Source organism: Monodelphis domestica, chromosome 1 (genome assembly GCF_027887165.1).
Source record: "Monodelphis domestica isolate mMonDom1 chromosome 1, mMonDom1.pri, whole genome shotgun sequence".
In the NCBI taxonomy this organism is placed as follows: domain Eukaryota; kingdom Metazoa; phylum Chordata; class Mammalia; order Didelphimorphia; family Didelphidae; genus Monodelphis; species Monodelphis domestica.
In genome coordinates this window covers 571,128,051-571,145,406 of record NC_077227.1, presented here as the reverse complement: position 1 = coordinate 571,145,406, position 17,356 = coordinate 571,128,051, and the positions used below count along the sequence as shown (strand labels likewise).

The window sequence follows — 17,356 nt, the reverse complement described above, 5'->3', positions numbered from 1 at the left end:
AGATGTTCTTGAAAACAAAATGGAGAGACAAAGATTAATGATGGGGGGTTGGAACTGACTGTCCAACTAAATCCAAAAAGTGGTAGTGTCAAATTGGAGGAAGTCCCAAGTAGAGTATTATAGGTTTGTCTTTGGCCATCTTCCATTAAAAAAAAAGTTTTTTTTTTTAATCAATTACTTAAATAAAGGGATAGAAATGTTTACCACATTTGCACAAGGAAGCTTGAAGGCATGACTGAAATATTGGACAAGTGAATCAACATCCAAAAAGGTTGTGAAAGGTTAGACTTGCAAATGAAGATAAGACTTTGACTTGAGTTGAAAAAAATTTACTGTACAAGTACAGAATTAGTAACTCATGTACAAGACAGTTCATATGAAAGAGAACTAGCATTTTAGTTGTCTATAAGCTCAATGAAGAGTTAGTGTGAGGAAGTGGTAGACAAAAGGGTTGATTTGATCTTACAATATATTAAAAGCATCATCACTTGGAAAGCAAGAGAAGCATTAAGTCCATTTTACTTTGTTCTGGTTAGAATTTACCTAGATCACACTCTCAGGTTCTGGGTACCATCTTTTAAAAGAAACATCAACAAATTGGAATGTCTCTATCAGATGAACTAAAGGAGCTACCATTAGATGCCTTTAGTATTGTCAGTAAAGAAACCTGATACCATTTCATGAGGAATGGCTGAAAAGAACTAATATTAAACTTACTAGTTAAGATTAGTGAATACTGAACATTAGTAATGAGAAAGTGGAAAGAAACTTTGGACCCAGAGGGCAGAATATGAATAGAATTTTATAGAGGAGGCATATTTCAGCTCTAAATAAAGATAAAAATCTAATAATGTTATCCAGAAAGAGAATAGGCTATGTTGGGGGACAGGGAGAAGACAAGGAGGAGCTCCCAAACTTTGTCTTCAAGTAGGGACTTAACTACCTTATAGGAGAAATGCATGTTTTTGCTACAAGTTAGATGTGAGGTTCCTTCTAACCCTTGACTTTGTGATCCCAAATGAACTCAGACCCAAACATCCAAAGATTAGATGGATCAGTGTAAAAAAATGGAAGAAACCTCTAATGGCCAGTAGTAAGGGATTTGTATTTGGTTCTATCTCATTCAAAATTTTAATCAATGATTTGAATGACTGAAAGCACCAAGGGTGTCAGGGCAAGTAAGTTTTCAGTTGACATGCCCACACTTCCTGGATCTGTCAGGTTCAGAAACTTAATGGCGATAAACCTATACTCACCACCAATTGTAAAAGAACAGAATGGATCTATCTTCCTAGCAGTTACATATAGAAACATTTTTTCCCCTATAGATATGAGCAGAGAAAGACCTTAGAAGCTTTTAAATCCACTATCTTTATCTTACATATAGGAAAGAGGCACAGAAAGGCTAAATGACTTACCCATGATTCCATAGCTAGCTAATGGAATCCCAGCTAATCTGAGCTGGGATGTGAAATCAGACTTGCTTGACTACAAATCCACTGCCCTTTCAACTATGCCATGATGTGATGATGTTAATCGACTCTAAATTCAGTATGATACAACCATGTGACAAGGCTGGGGGCGGGGAAAAGAGGTTATACAATCTTAGGCTATATTAAGAGAATAGAATTCAGATTAAGAGAAGTCATAATACAATTGTATTCTGTACAAGTCAGAAATCTGGAATAGTATGTTTGGATATGAACATTACATTTCAAAAGGCAAACTAAATTTGAATACCTATAGAAAGCAAGAATGGGAAATCTAGAAATCATCAAAGAAGAAATGTTTCATTTGGAAGAGTGAGCTGTAGAGTTTAACATGAAAGCTTGCTTAAAATATCTCAAGTGTATTAGAATGTAAAAGGATTAAATTTACTCTGCATGTTCCAGAGAGAAAAATTAGGCAGGATTGTTAGAAGTTACAGAGTAGCAGATTTTCACTCAATGTAAGGAAGAACTAACAGACTGTCTTGTTGACCAAACACTCCCCAAACTTTTGAATCATTAGTTGCTCTCTTTTCCTTTGTCTGTGTTCAGGTTATATACCATGTCCTACCTATACTTCAGCAACATTCCTGATACTTCTTTATTCTTCACCCTAATTCAGTAGCCTAAACAAAGAAATAAAAATTCTTAATTGCATTTTGACCAGTTTTTATTAATCACTCTTCTTAAGAAGTCTTATTCATCCAATGAACACGTATTGATCACAAAATCTGCTGCATTAGACTAGGAAAGAGATGAAAGGTAAGGTCTAGTTTTGCTCTACTTTTTTTTTTAACTCTTTACCTTCCATCTTAGAATCAATTCTGTGTATTGGTTCTAAGGCAAAAGAATGACAAGGTCTAAGCAACGGGTATTAAGTGACTTGCCCAGAGTTACACAGCTGTCTGAGGCCAAATTTGAACCTAGAACTTCCTATCTCTAGGCCTGGTTCTCAACCCACTGAGCCACCTAGTGCCACCTCCACTAACTCTTGAATTAAATTAACATCTTAATCAGTCCTTCTTATCTCTCTCATCAACTATTCTACTTTTCTAATAAGCCCAGTGGCTAGCATAAACTACCCACACCAGCTAAATAAACCTCTTATGTTTTCACTTATCCTCTCTGAGCTTGGTTTGCTAAACTGTAAAATGTTGAGGTTGGATTAGACAGGGGTTCTTAAACTTTATCTGTGTTACAGACTTCTTTGACAGTCTGATAAAACCTACAGTTCACTTCTCAGAATAATGCTGTCAAATATACAATATACATAGGATCACAAAGGAAAACAATTACATTAAAATAGTTATTGAAATACTTTTTACCAAAAGTTGATTCCAGATTAAAATTCCCCGGACAAGATTTCTGAAGTTGTTCTGTGATATTCTCTGAACCCTCTCTCACAATTCATCTATTTTTATCTTCCTTCCCAATAAGAGCTCATTGCACTTATATAGCACTCTATAAATATCTTACATATATGATCTTATCTTCACAAAAATCTTATGAGGAATTCATGTTATCCTCATCTTACAGATGAAGAAAAAGTGGCTCAAAGAGGTTAAACTACTTGTCCGAGGTCACAAGGACTGAAATCTAGGCATTTTGACTCCTAATCCATTTCGCCAATCATTATTATTAAGATAACTCATATTTATACAGTATAGGTGTGTGCCACACATATAGGTTTCAAGGTTTTACAAATAATTTTCCTCACAACAACCCTGTGAGGTAAGTAGTGTAAGTGCTATCACTACAATTTTATTGATGAAGAAATTGAGAGATTAATAAGTGACTCAGCAAGTGGATGGAGCGAAGAATCAAGCCTAAGTATGATGATTTCCCCATCTTGTGCTCTTTCCACTCCACTACTGCCTCTCATTCGTGCTGCTCCTCTCTTCTTTGAATGCCTTGTCCTTCTTCTTTGCAAGGCCTTCACATAACACAATCTGGTTTCAGTCTCTTCTGTCATTTCAACAACCTTCCCTGAGCAGCTGTCTTACTTTTATAATCAACAGGGACATATTTCTATATGGAAGAAAATGCATTTTAATATACTTCCGTGGTTTTCTGTTTTTCGGTTGTTTCTCCCATTAATAGGTAAGTTCCCTGAGCACAGAAATGGTACCACTTGCCTGCTTTTGCTACAAATAGGAATAGTACCTAAAGGAATGCTCTTCACTTATACTCAATGAAATGTTACTGACTAGATCTTAGATGCCTAATGGTTAAATGTAAAAACGATTCATTGTAGGTAAGAGTAAAAGTATGGTTATACAGCAAGGTCTTAGAGTCTGATGGTATCACCAAAAGGAAAAAGGATATATTCTCTATATGATTCATAGATTCAAATCCAACATGATAATCAATCATGTCTATTACAATGTCCAATATAAGGCACAGCTTTTACACATATTAAATCTAGAGCTCTGATTTTGACATTTTAATTTTTCTTAAATATACTTACACTCCCTGAAACAATGAAATAATCAGACTGTATTAACCAAGCTTAGACTTCAAGAGACCCCTTGAGTCTGGATCAATCTTCACAAGAAAACAATGATAAAAGGTACTAATAAAGCAATTTTTAAAAACCACTAAATTATGATCATCTAAACCTTATTTTTCATAGGGAATAAACTATCCTACTAAACAGTCAAAAATTCAATTCTTAAAGGAACGATATAAGCACAGAACATCCTGATCTTCATAGGAAAAAATGCCTCATGATATAAGCTAGACAGCATACCTACGAAATAGATGAGGTCTTGCAAAAATATTGATAAGGTAAAAAACTGCAAAAAATGTTCTGAGACTTTCAAAATTCCTAATTCTTGTGTCCCTCCAAAAGGCATGTGAGAATTATGATGAATTCTCACCAACTTGATTATAGTTTTATCAAGGGATGTTCTACTGGAAGACTGCAGAAGAAATAAGTTGATGGGATAAAGGAGTCATTTGGAGTTTTTAAAAGAATTACTTAACAATATAAAATTAGACACATTTTCTATTTGACACAAACATGTTAAAACCAGATTACTTCCAAAAATAAAGGCTAAAACACAAAACTATTCAATTTAAGTTTGGGAGATTTGGTCTTTTTTCAACCAAACCATTATTTGGCTACTTCCTCACCAAATGTGTATTAGTATGTGTGTGTTTGTAGATATATAGTGACTTTTCTACACCTCTATGTGGTCTTGAAAGCTGCTGGAATATAAAAATTCATCACTATACAGTCAACCTGGTGATAAACCTCAGCCTAAAAAGGGCATTTCTTACAAAAACTATTTTTGGAGTGATTCTATTACTATTTTCACTGCTTCTGAATATGTCTCTATATATATTCATGTATATACACACACACACACATACACACACACACACATACATATATATATGTATATATATGGAAAAGCTGCCTCTTCAAAAACCTTAGCTCAGAACAAGAGGTAAAGAAAAAGATGTCTTATTTCTCTAATTGCAAGCTCAGTTAACATCTTTGGGATGATCCTAAGAGAGCCTAGCAATAATCTTAGTAAAATAGCTATAGAACTAGAGAATTCTCTAACCCACTGGTGTTTAAATTTCCATGGGTTCAGCCTTTCAGTGCTAAGCTTATTCCCAACATTTGTTTTCTTCTGGACCAAAGTAGCCTCTAGTCATCAAAATCCGGAATATCATCATAAGAGTAGCCTCTGTAGCCTTTGGAAGCGTAGTAGGCAATGCGCAAGTGGTAGAATCCTGGCAGGAATACCAGAATCCCAATGATCAGGACAGGAATGGCTCGGTCTGCCCCCTGGTGGTGGAAGAAGGGAAACAAATTAGTATCACACCACTATCACTTAGAACTTGACAGCAAGAAAAAAAGATTTTTAAAAAATCTTTCAGAAAATCCATTAGATTCACAAAGGACACTAAAGAAAAAGAATCACTTTTATTTACAATGCAGTCTTCTGATTTAGGTATTGTGATTTAGGGAAGCAACAGGAAGAGATCACTTCCAGGGAAGGCAATTTGATACAAAAGTCCGAAATGGCTGATTGTTAAAGAACTCACCTTTATAACACTTGATAGTTCATGAATCTGTCCTCGTAACAACCCTGATAAAGGTAATGCAAATATAACTGTCTCTATTTGACAGATAAGGAAACTAAGCTCAAAGAAGAAGTGATAGGACTCAAACCTAGGTTTTTTAACTCTAAAGCCAGCAACAAAAAAAATATTTTAAGGATTTGAAATTGTTTCAGTGAAAACACTCCTTCCAATGATACAGATTGTGACTTCTCTTTAACTCTTTAGACGGTCTTTGAAAGCTACTACAGTAGAAAAATGTATCACCATGCAGTCAACCTGGTGACGACCCTCATATTAATAAGGGCATATCTTACAAAAATTATTTTTGGAGTGATGCTATGACTATTTCCACCACTGCTCCTGAACGATTCCAAATATCAACTATGTTTTAAAATGATTAACTGTAGTCCTTCTAATATGAAGAGGGTTGTTGATGCTTCAGAGTCTCTACCCATGTCACCAGCGTGTAGAAGACTGGCTGTCACTTAAAGTTATGTTTGGAATGGACACAAAATCTATTCCTATTTTCACAACATCTCTCATCTACATCCCCTTCTCTTTACTCATACAGCACAACTCAACTTCAGGCTTCCATCATCTCTCACCTGTTCTCCTGGAATAGTTTTAACCATTCTCCCTGCCTCAAGTCTCTCCCTCTATTCCAATTCAACCTATACTTTTTAGATTTTTTTCTAATGTGTTCAGTGAGCAGCCAGGGGTGTTCTTTTGCCTCCAAAATCCAATATGAAGGCTGGAATTTAAAGCACCTTATAATATGGACACTTACACTTCTTTAGTGTTCTTATGCATTACTGTTGCTTATATACACTGTGGTACAGCCACAATCGCTTCCTTGCTAATTCTCAAAGAAGACGTCATCTCCCAATCTCCATCCTTTTTTCATCTGCCCCTCTGCCTGGAACAATTTGTTCCCTCACTTATGCCTCTTACTTTCTCTGGTTTCCTTTAGGACAGCTCAAATCTCACCTTCTGCAGGCAGCTTTTCTAGCTACTCTGGTTCTCTGCTTTCAGTTAACCATTATCTATCCTGCCTTTGTCATTCATTTTCACAGTGATTTACACGTTTTTTTTCTCCTTTGTTAGAACATATGCTGTTTCTGGGCAGGGTTGGTTTCCACCTTTCTTTGAATCCTTGGAGTTTAATAAATGCTTGTTCCTTGACTGGCTGAATGACCTGTGGAAACAGCCTAAAAGGAAGCATAACCTATTGCTGCTCCAAATACTACTTTGTAAAGTCCAAGTTTCCTAAATTTGAACATTGCTTTTTAAATAGAAATAATTATTTTTCAACTGCTTGATTACATGGTATGATGGGGATATGATTGGGGATGTAGACTCTAAATGATTATCCTAGTTCAAACATCAACAACATGGAAATAGGTTTTGATCAAGGACACTTGTAAAACCCAGTAGAATTGCACTTTGGTTATGGGAAGGGGTGGGGGGAGTGGAGAGAGGGAAAGAATATGATTCTTGTAACCAAGGAATAATGTTCTAAATTGACTAAATAAAATTTTCAAAAGAAAGAATTGTTTTCCCTTAGTGTCCTTTGTGAACCTAAAGAATGCTCTGAAAGATAAAAATTGTCACTTCAGTCTCCTCAGGTATTCTTGCTCTAAGGCACTAGAGAAACTTGCCTTTTACATCTCTAAACTTTAAATCTATAAAAGTGGTGGTTCACTGCTTCCCCTTCAGTCTAAACTTAACTAAAAAACCGAGGCCCAAAGCTCAAGGTGAGGTATAGAACTAAAATGGGAGTCAGGCCAACCATCTGACTTTAGCTTAACCGATTAGCTTCTCTGAAACTCAGTTTTTCCACATGTAAAACAAGGAAAATAATACCCACCACCTAACTCAGGAATCATGTGAGGATATGTAAGAAGCTCTGTGAGTTCAATGGAAGAAAATTAAACATTTGAGAAGTTTATTTGCATATGCTTTACTTGCCAAAAATAAAGTTTTTAAAAGAGGTTTTTTACATTTTTAATTTTATTGGTTTTGTTTTCAACATTATAAACCGTTACAGATTATCCCTACTTCCTGAGAAGCTTCTTGTAATAAAATGGAAACAATTAAACTAATAATACAGTGCCCTTGTTTGAAAGTCCATGCAATATTCCATAGTAGGGTAGAAAAATGCTACAGCTATTAAAAAAAAATTAATACAAATCTATTTTCTCTTCCTCCTAACCACTACCTCACTGGTGAAGGAAAAAAAAATTTCTTATAACAAACATATATAGTCTAGTAAAACAAATTCTCCCAGTTGCTATATACAAACATATATATGTCTCATTATGTCCCCTAAATCCATCACCTTGTCATGGAGAACATGTTTTATTATTGGTCCTCTGGAATCATGAATGGTCATCACTGTATTGATCCTAGTTTTTACAGTTTTCATAGTTGCTTTTACAATGTTGCATAAATAATTCTTTTGGGGGGCAGCTGGGTAGCTCAGTGGATTGAAAGCCAGGTCTAGAGACTATAGCGAAGGGTCATCAAATGACTTACCCCTTTGCTGATATATCCAGCTAACAGCAGAGCACCTATAACAATGAGAAAGGTGCCAATCATAAATAGCACTATGGCAAGTGCTATTGCCTTGTAAGGAATCTTGGGAGGGCTCTTCTTAAACTAGAAAAAAAGACATTATAAAAGTATTAGGTTTCATCAAAAAAAAGAGAGGTAGGAAAAAAAAGGGAACCAAAACAATATCTCCTTACCCACCCTCTCAATGACACAGATTACTTCTTTATGTCATACTTGTTTCCTCCCTTCAGTCCAACTTTAGGGGAGAGAAGAAAAAGTGCTTCCAGAAAAGAAGAGGGAGAAGGATTTCAAAAATATAATCTCTCATTCTCAAGGCAATGGGGAAAATTCCTTATAGGAAGGACTATTATACCAAATATTTAAAGGGAACCCTAATAAATCCTTCTGTCTAGTTTTTTTATTTCATTCATAGACTGAGAGTTTAGTTAATCCACCCCACTACCTTAACCTACCATTAGCTATTAATTTGTCTTTACCAAACACTGGGAATACAAAAACAGACATGACATCCTCTGCTCTCTACAAGTTTATAATGGTGGGTGGAGTTAATATATAAACAACTGCTAAATCAGTAAGATAATGAGTATTACAAAAAGGTGTAGACAAAGTATTATGGGGATTTGGAGGGGAGATTCTTTTACACTTGAAGAGATTAGGAAAGGTTCATGAAAGCAGTAGCATCTGAGTTACTCCTTGAAGTGAAGGATTTTAACAGAAAGAAATAAGAATGGAAAATAAATGGAAGTAAAAAGACTCTCCTCCAGGCATGTTGTTGGAGGATATTGTGAGCAAAGGCACCAAGACTAAAAAGCGTGATAAAAAGAGACAAAGTAGGTCAGTTGGCTCGGAGCACAGTATGTGAAGGGGAGCAATCTGAGAGAATGCTGGAAACATAAGCTGGAGCCAGATGGTGGGGGGCCTTGAATGCCAGGATCTAGATGTTCTACTTGATTACATAAGGGATGAGAAGCTTTGAAGGTTTTTAAGCAGAGAGAATGATGTGACCAGAACAATGCATTACAGAAATTGATTAGAGAACAGAGTTAAGGGCAGAGTAGGCACAGAACAGGGAAAGGAAAATCAGTAGGGAAGCTATTACATAATCCAAGTAAAAAGGGTCTGAGCTACAGTAGTTGCAGAGGAAGTAAAAAAGAGGAAACAAAAGTGAGATATTGCAGGATTAGCAGGCTATGGAAGCTAAATGGAAGTGTGAAGGAAGAGTTTGATCAGTCAATTGACATTTATTTATTTAAAAACCATATCTTCTGTACTAGAATCAATAATAAGTATCAATTCTAAGGCAAGAGTGGCAAGGGCTAGGCAATGAGGTTTAAGTGACTTGCCTAAATCACACAGCTAGGAAGTGTCCAAGGCCAGATTTAAACACAGAACGTCCCATCTCCAGACCTAATATTTATCTCTTGAGCAACCCAATTGCCCCTGAAAAGCATTTATTAAATATCTACTATTCATCAGACATTATACTAAGTGGTAGGGACATAAGGACAAAAATGAAACAACCCTTGCCTTATATTCCAACAGGGGAGAAAATATGTACATATATAAGTGTATAAGATATATATCAAATATGAGGTAAATTTTAGGGGTAGGCACTTAGCAGCTGGTGGGATCAGAAGGCTTCATGGACAAGATGACAATAAGGTTGTAATCCTGAACATCTAGGAGGACGATTGCACCAAGAGAAACAGGATACCTGGTATAAGATCTGCCAGTTATCCAGTAGTTTCTTATAGTAATCCAGCTGTTTTCTCACATTAAGTCAGAATATATTTCTGTAACTTCTATTGGTTCTATTTCTCTTGAGTGAAATAAAAAGTTTACTCTCTATTCCACATTATCTCCCTTTAAATGTCTGATAGCAACTGTCATTCTCCACTGGGTCTCCATTCTTCTAAGCCAAACACTGCCACTTGCTTCATCCAACTCTAATATGGCTTGGTCACTCTCTTCTAGACACAGTACACTTGATCAATATGTTTACTAAAATATGGTATTCAGAATTGAGGACTGAATCTTAAAACTACTCAGACTCTACTTTAGAAGATTTGATTAAGCTATTCCCCATTTTTACCAATGGAGGTACTTGATCAGGAGAACTTTTGAGAACTTTTAAATTTACTCCACCCTACTCAAACAGTGCCTTAGGGGAAGATAAAGTAGCAAACTCCTGATTGAACAATGAAAAGTCCCTAACTCATACTTATAGTAAAGCTAGAACCTTAACCTAGGTCTATTTTTAGATCTAATACAAAAGGTTGCTAAGTATCTATAAAGGTTAAATTAGTACCTAAAAGGTCAAGCAACTTACAAAAGGCAAGCTTAACAAAGAGATGTGAAGTACTCATAGGATTTAATCTACCTAGAGAAGATGAGAAAAAAGCTCTACTGGAGCTTGCCTGGAGACAGACAGACAGACAGACAGACTCTCTCTCTCTCTCCCCCTTCATTTTTATTAATTAAAATCTCCATAAATCCTATATGACTTGGGTATTTCCATATTTTGGGAATTTCCCATGGTGACCATTTATTTTAGATTTTTAAGTCAAAACACTAAAATTATCTTTAGTTTGGCCAAAACCTTTACAATTTGGCATTTACAGTTTTTAACATTCACAGGACAAGATTCCGGAAGTGGTCTGACCATGGGTATTGGTATTATTCCTCGGAAAGTTAATCATACCATGGAAATCCATTTTCTTCCAAGAGAAAAAATAATTCTGTAGCACTACTGCAAAATAACCAAGAAGGGCAATAAGGTAGTTTAATGGATAAAGCACCAGGTCTAGAGATGGAAGGTGCACATCTGACCTTAAACACTTCCTAACTGTGTAACCTTGGGCAAGTCATTTAACCCCAATTGTCTAGCCCTTATTACTTTTCTGTCTTGGAACCAATATTTATATTGATTCTAAGATGGAAGATTAAAGATTTAAAATAATAATAATAAAATACCGAGATCTCATAGTTATTGTCCACATTGTCAGACATCTTCAGTATTTAGCAAAAAGAGGGTCCCTAGATTGTGATCAAGAAGATGTTTGTGTGGTCAACAATTTTGGTTATTAATGAAAGGTCAAAAGATGAATGATCACATCTCCAAATATCCACAAACCACCCACTGGGTAAAGAATACAGCACTATATGGTATAGAAAGATGGGTATACATATACAAAAAAGGCAGTTTCTGACATGTGAAGTTGGCTAATGTACTTATATGTTTTCAGGATGGACTATTATATTTTCACTGTACCACAAGGCAAATCCCTCATACAGACCTCAATGTGATGAGACTTTGAGAATGCTCCTAAAATTTTGGATTTGTGTTTCTGAATAGACTTTTCTAGAAGCCTCCTATAGGTCCTTTTCTATTTTAGTTTCAAATGCCAAAGTTGTAAGAATAACTCAAACTGGGGGCAACTAGGTAACTTAGTGGATTGAGAGCCAGGAATAGAGATGAGAAGTCCTGGGGTCAAATCTGTATTCAGCTACTTCCTAGCTGTGTGACCTGACACAAACCATTTAACACCCACCCATTGCCTAGACCTTACCACTCTTCTACCTTACTGAGTAAGGGTTTTAAAAAAAAAAAAAGAACTCAAACTTATAGAGGTTTGAGGTAACTCAATTTGGAACTTTTTATACTAAGGGGAAAAACAAGAGAAAAGAGGCAATAATATAATTTCTAATAACTACAATCAGTGTGGGATACAGATCTAGTAATTATCTTCTCTAACATTCTTACTATTTTTCAGGAAATAGAAAACTGTCCATTAAAAAAATTTATCAGAGGAGAAAGGTTAGTTCTTATTGATGATATCAAGAATGAAAATAGCTCCTCCTGCCATTTCTTTCTATTTAAAGCTAGCTGCCATAATAAAAGCTCCCTGCCTTTACAAAATAGAATTGATTTGGCTTTAATTGAAATTCATATAAACAGTTAAAAATGTACAAGAATTGCTGCTTCAGTAAAATTCAACCTAATTTTCCTATTGAATTCTAAAACTTCAATTTGTACAAGTAGACTGACTTAGGTGAATATTCTGGACATGTTTCTGAGAAACCAAAGGTGAGATGGACAAGGCCTAGATTATGCTGGTTTGACCCAGTTCCCCCATTCAGTCTATTTACAGTTTAAAGGTTCTAAGTATTGGGTCATAGGATCCTGAATTTAGAGCTGGAAGGATTCTTAAAGGCTATTAAGTCCAACTCCCTCATTTTATAGATAGGCCTAGAAAGGTTAAATGACTTGCCCATGGTCACAAAGTGTTTGAGGGGAGATTTCAACCTGGGTCCACTGGACTCCAAATTCAGTGCTCTGTAAGATTTAAATTAATATCTATAACTCCAAGAATTTTATTTTATAAATTTTATTAATAATCACTTGAAGCAGAAAGAAAATTAACTAAAGGAAACAGAAGTTCACACCTAATTACCTAACAAAAAGTAAACCCATGTGAGTAGATTCTCCTGCCTGGCATAAAGCCTGCTTTCCCAGCTCAATCAGGGGAAAAGAGAGAGATGGGTGGAGTCACACACAAACTTTATCTCCAAAATGTAAGGATATAAGGTGAGAACAAAAGTGGGATGCTGGGATTTAGAGGCCTAGGGAACAGATTCTAATTATACAGCTCCATTACACTCCAGCATGTTATTTTTCTAGGTGGTTAAATTCTCTAAAACTTTTGTCTTCCAGGAAATGTAGCAGAGTCTAATTTCAGAAGATTTTTCGTTTCTCTCAATGGAAATACAGCCAACTAACATCAAGTGCCTTTTCCCTGTATACTCACCTGAAGATCAATGTAGCCTTCATCTGTGCTAGAAAGCTTAGAGTATTTCACTTTACTACTGGGAATCCCAGTAGTTACATTGTTACGGGATGGCATCATAACAAAGAGACTGTTTCCTCAGCTAGAACCTGAAAATAAAGAAAAAATTTTTGATTGTGAGGACAAAATAATGAAATGCATAATTTTTGAGTTGATGACCTATGAGGTCATCTTTACCCAAAACAAAAATTCCAAAAACTGCTACCTCCCTGTTACTTCAGAGTTTGGTAACAAATTACTCCCCCAAGTCAATCTAATTTTGTTTTTAATAATTCTGTTAGTAGTTTTCTTTTATACTAAATTTCTAGACATTCAAACCATTGGTAAAAAAAAAAAATCTGAGGACAAGCAGAACAAATTCTTTTTTCCACATGAGAAGCCTCCAGCTATCTGAAGCCATTTACCACATGCCCTTTTAAGTCCTGGCCAAAAGGATATCATGAGAAACTTTGTCAAAAGCCTGTTGTTATCCAGATAGGTTAGGTTACATTAACTAGAGGAAATATACTAAGAACAAAATTTAACTGCTACCTTTTCTTCACACATTTAAAAAAATTTACATGACAGTACCTAAGCAATCAATGTGGAGACATTAGACATATCACATTCATAGAATCTCAGAATGTTAGGGCTGAACTATTAAGACCCATCTTGGGCAGCCCCCTCAACACAAAGAGAAGGAGGTGGCCTGGTACAGTGGGAAAAAACTCTGGTTTTGGAGTCAGGACACATTGAAACTCCAAATTCTGTCATTTTCTAGCTATATGACTCTGGGTGAGTTTGACTTCACTTCTGTAGATCTTCACTTCATCACCAACAAAATTACAGTTCTAAGTCTTATGGACCTTGAAGCTAGCTATTTTGCCAAAATCACACTCCACTAAACTAGAACCCAGGCTTTCTGCTAGTCCAGAATAGATAGTAGTATGAGACAGTGAATCAGGAAGACCTGGGCCTATTTGCTATGAAGCAGGGAGGGAACAAGAATGGAGTACATAGTTGAAAATGAGAAAGGTGATATTGGGAACAATCTGATAGAGAAAATGGGAGGGAGATGATCAAGGGTATATTTGCTTTTAAAAAGTTAAAATACCGATCACACTTTTTTTTAAAGGTGTATCTTCTTCCAACTGAAGTAAAGGGGATAAACGGTGTGAGAACAAATCAAGGTGATATGATATCAGCCGAGTGGGTGAGGGAGTCTTAAGGACTAAACTAGTTTTGGAATAGTGCTATTTATGGTAAGATTAAAAAATCAATTAGGGAGGAGTGGAAGAATCACTTTGCATCAGTGATTCACCCAATCTAAACATAATTTTGGAAAAAGTTTTACTCCTTTTTTTCCCTAAAGAGAAAAAATACACAAAAAAATCAATTTGGACAAGATTCTAGAAAATAATGAGGCAGCACAGTGGAATGGAGAAAGATCTGGATTTCAAGTAGATGGTTTTGGTTTGATACCAGACTGTATTACTCCTCCATGCTCTTGTATTAAATCATTTTATCTTTCTGTGCCTTGTTTTCTTTAACTGTAAAATGACAAGAATAGACTGAATGGATGATCCCTAAGTTTCTTTCAAGTTCAATGTCTACATGATAAACGAGTTAGTAGTTACTAAACCAATCACAGCTCTTTGTGAATTATTGCATTATCATATAATGAAAAACTCTGAATTAACACAAACCTTAATATTACTTAAGTTTCACTATTATTCCATCCAATCCATTTAACCCTTACAGCCTCCTTCATCTGAAGACACAACTATAGATGCATAGGATTTAGAGTTGAAAAAGCAAATCTAAAACACTACAGGAGGCAGTGGAGAGATGGCTTTGGAGTCTGAAGACCTGAGTTCAAATCCCACCTCTAACACTTAACTGTGTGACGACCTTGGTCAAGTTAACCTCATTTTCCTCTCTGAAAAACCAGAAGAGTGGGATGGCGCTGCTCTTTAGGGTCTTTTCAGCACTATGATTTTAATCTTGGGTTCTTCCCTTCTTCAGGGATCTGGGATTTATTCGAGGCGCTGACATTAGTGGGAACCCTTCTATAGCTAGGGTCTTGTAAAGGCCGTAGTCAAAAGTCCAGGAGTCCTGCCTCCGGGGCGTAGCCAGGCAGGGCATGCGACCGCAGGGGGGCTCCCAGTGCTTCCCTGTCCCAGCTTCACAGGGCGGACAGGAGGCGTCCGAGGTGGAAGAAAACGCGGCGTCCCCGTGGTGCATGGGGCGTCTTCGCCATCGCAGTCCCACTCGCTGTTGGCCCAACCGTAGCCACTTGGGCCTCATCCTGCCGCTGCTGTCCGGATCATGCGCGGGATCTCCTTCCACCTGGCCAGCTCGGCCCCAGGAGCAGATCTCGCCGCCACTGCCAGTCCCCGCAGCGGCTTCTCTCCCCGCGCCCCCAGACCTGTCGGTGTTCCCACGCTCCCCCTCCCCCCGGCCCTGGCTTCTCTCCGGGGCCCCGCCTCTCGCACGCCCATACCCCAGCCTAGGAGTCCTCCGGTAGAGCAAGGACCCCACGCGGTACGAATTCTGACAGCGAGAGGAGTTCCCGGCCCGGTCCCTACCTCGGGCCCAAGCCCATCTCTCCTTCTTCAGGCCTGACAGGACAGGTCCGTAGCAGCCGGCGATTGCCGGACCCCTCGGAGAACTAATGGACTGACGACCACCGGCCAGCAGGAAACGGGCTCTTTTCCTCCGAGTCCAACTTCCTCTCCCCCAGATTGTCGGGGTCTGTGGGCCGTCGCCGCCTTATAAGACGTCTCTTGATTGGTCAGAAGGAGAAAAGGGCAGCGTTTCATTGGCTGACTAGTTTGTTTATCTCTGTGAGGATTCTGCACTGGGACGGGGTAAAGGTGGGTCGATTGGATCTTGGATTGTAAAACGATACAGAAGAATGTGATTCCTACCTGACTAGCTAGCTAGTATCTCTAGTTTGATTATACTTTTCTAAACTCGTCTTCCTAGTCCATAGATCAGAGACCTCATTCTCTAGCATAGGATAGCTCTCTCATCCATGCCTCTGTTATTTTAGTATATGTGCTGCCGAAGCGAGCACCATGCAACTATCTCTGAAGGTTAGACAACTGCTCATCAAACTCCATTTAAAAAATAATTTCCCCTCAATTGCATGGAAGAACAATTTTTAATAATCGTTTGTTAAAATATCGAGGTCCAAATTTTTCCTCTTCAACCTCTTTCCCAAAGACTTTAGAGAATATGGGTTATACATGGGCAATCATTCAAAACATATTTCCACATTAGTCATGCTGTGGAAGAAGACACATATCAAAAACACATACAAAGAAAATAAAGTTAAAAATCATGCATTCAGGCTTCATCAGTTCTTTATAGCATTTTTCATAAGTTCATCAGAATTGTTTTGCATCATTGTATTACTGAGACATTTACTGTTACAGGGTTCTCCTGGTTCTGCTCACTCATTTCACTTCACATTAGTTCATGTAAGTCCAAGTTTTTCTGAAAGCATTCTGTTATTTCTTATGGCACAGTAATATTGCATTACAATCATATGCCACAACTTTCCTTTTCAGTCATTCCCACATTGGTGGAAGTCCCCTCAATTTCCAATGTTTTGTTATCACACAAAATGCTGCTATAAATATTTTTTGTGCAAATAATCCTCCCCCATTCCCCTTCTTAAAAAATCTGAGATACAGCATAATAGTGGTATTGCTGAGTCGAAGCATATGCATAAATAGTTTTATAGCACTTTGGGTATAATTCCAAATTGCTCTACAGAATGGTTGTATCAGTTCATAACTCCACCAAGGTGTCCCAATTTTCCCACATCCCCTCCAATTTTATTATTTTTCATTTTTGTCATATTAACCAATCAGAATTGTTTTAATATGCATTTCTCTAAACAATAGCAATTTAGAACATTTTTTAGTATTTAGCTTTGATTTATTCTTCTGAAAACTTCCTGTTCATATCCTTTGAAAATTTATCAATTGAGAAATGAATTGTATTCTTAAAATTTTGACTCATTTTTTAATTTGAGAAATAAGGCTATTATACGAAATAGTTGCTATAAACATTTTTCCCCAGCTTTCTGCTTTCCTTCTAATCTTGGCTACATTGGCCTTGTTACAATCAGTATCATGCATTTTATGTCTTGAAATGCCCTCTAGCTCTTGTTTGTTCATAAATTCTTCCACTATTCATATATCTGACAGGCAAACTATTCCATATTCTCTTAATTTGCTTATGGTATCAACCTTTATGTCTAAAACATGGAGCCATTTTGACATTATCTTGGTATATCTTGTGAAGTGTTGGTCTATATCAAGTTTCTGCCAAACTGTTTTCCCAGCAGTTTTTGTCAAATAGTGAGTTCTCACAAAAGCT

At 36.9% G+C, this 17,356-nt stretch overlaps 1 protein-coding gene across 1 annotated transcript; it reads right to left on the bottom strand.

Annotated features, from left to right (window-relative positions):
- Positions 1 to 2,139: 2,139 nt before the first annotated feature.
- TMEM230 (transmembrane protein 230) lies at positions 2,140 to 13,074 on the bottom strand. Its single transcript, XM_001372487.4, has 3 exons — positions 12,947 to 13,074; positions 8,100 to 8,222; positions 2,140 to 5,286 (listed from the first exon to the last, which is right to left on the bottom strand). Exons 1-3 carry the CDS (start codon positions 13,043 to 13,045, stop codon positions 5,146 to 5,148), a joined length of 363 nt encoding a protein of 120 aa, XP_001372524.2. The 5' UTR covers positions 13,046 to 13,074; the 3' UTR covers positions 2,140 to 5,145.
- Positions 13,075 to 17,356: the final 4,282 nt, after the last annotated feature.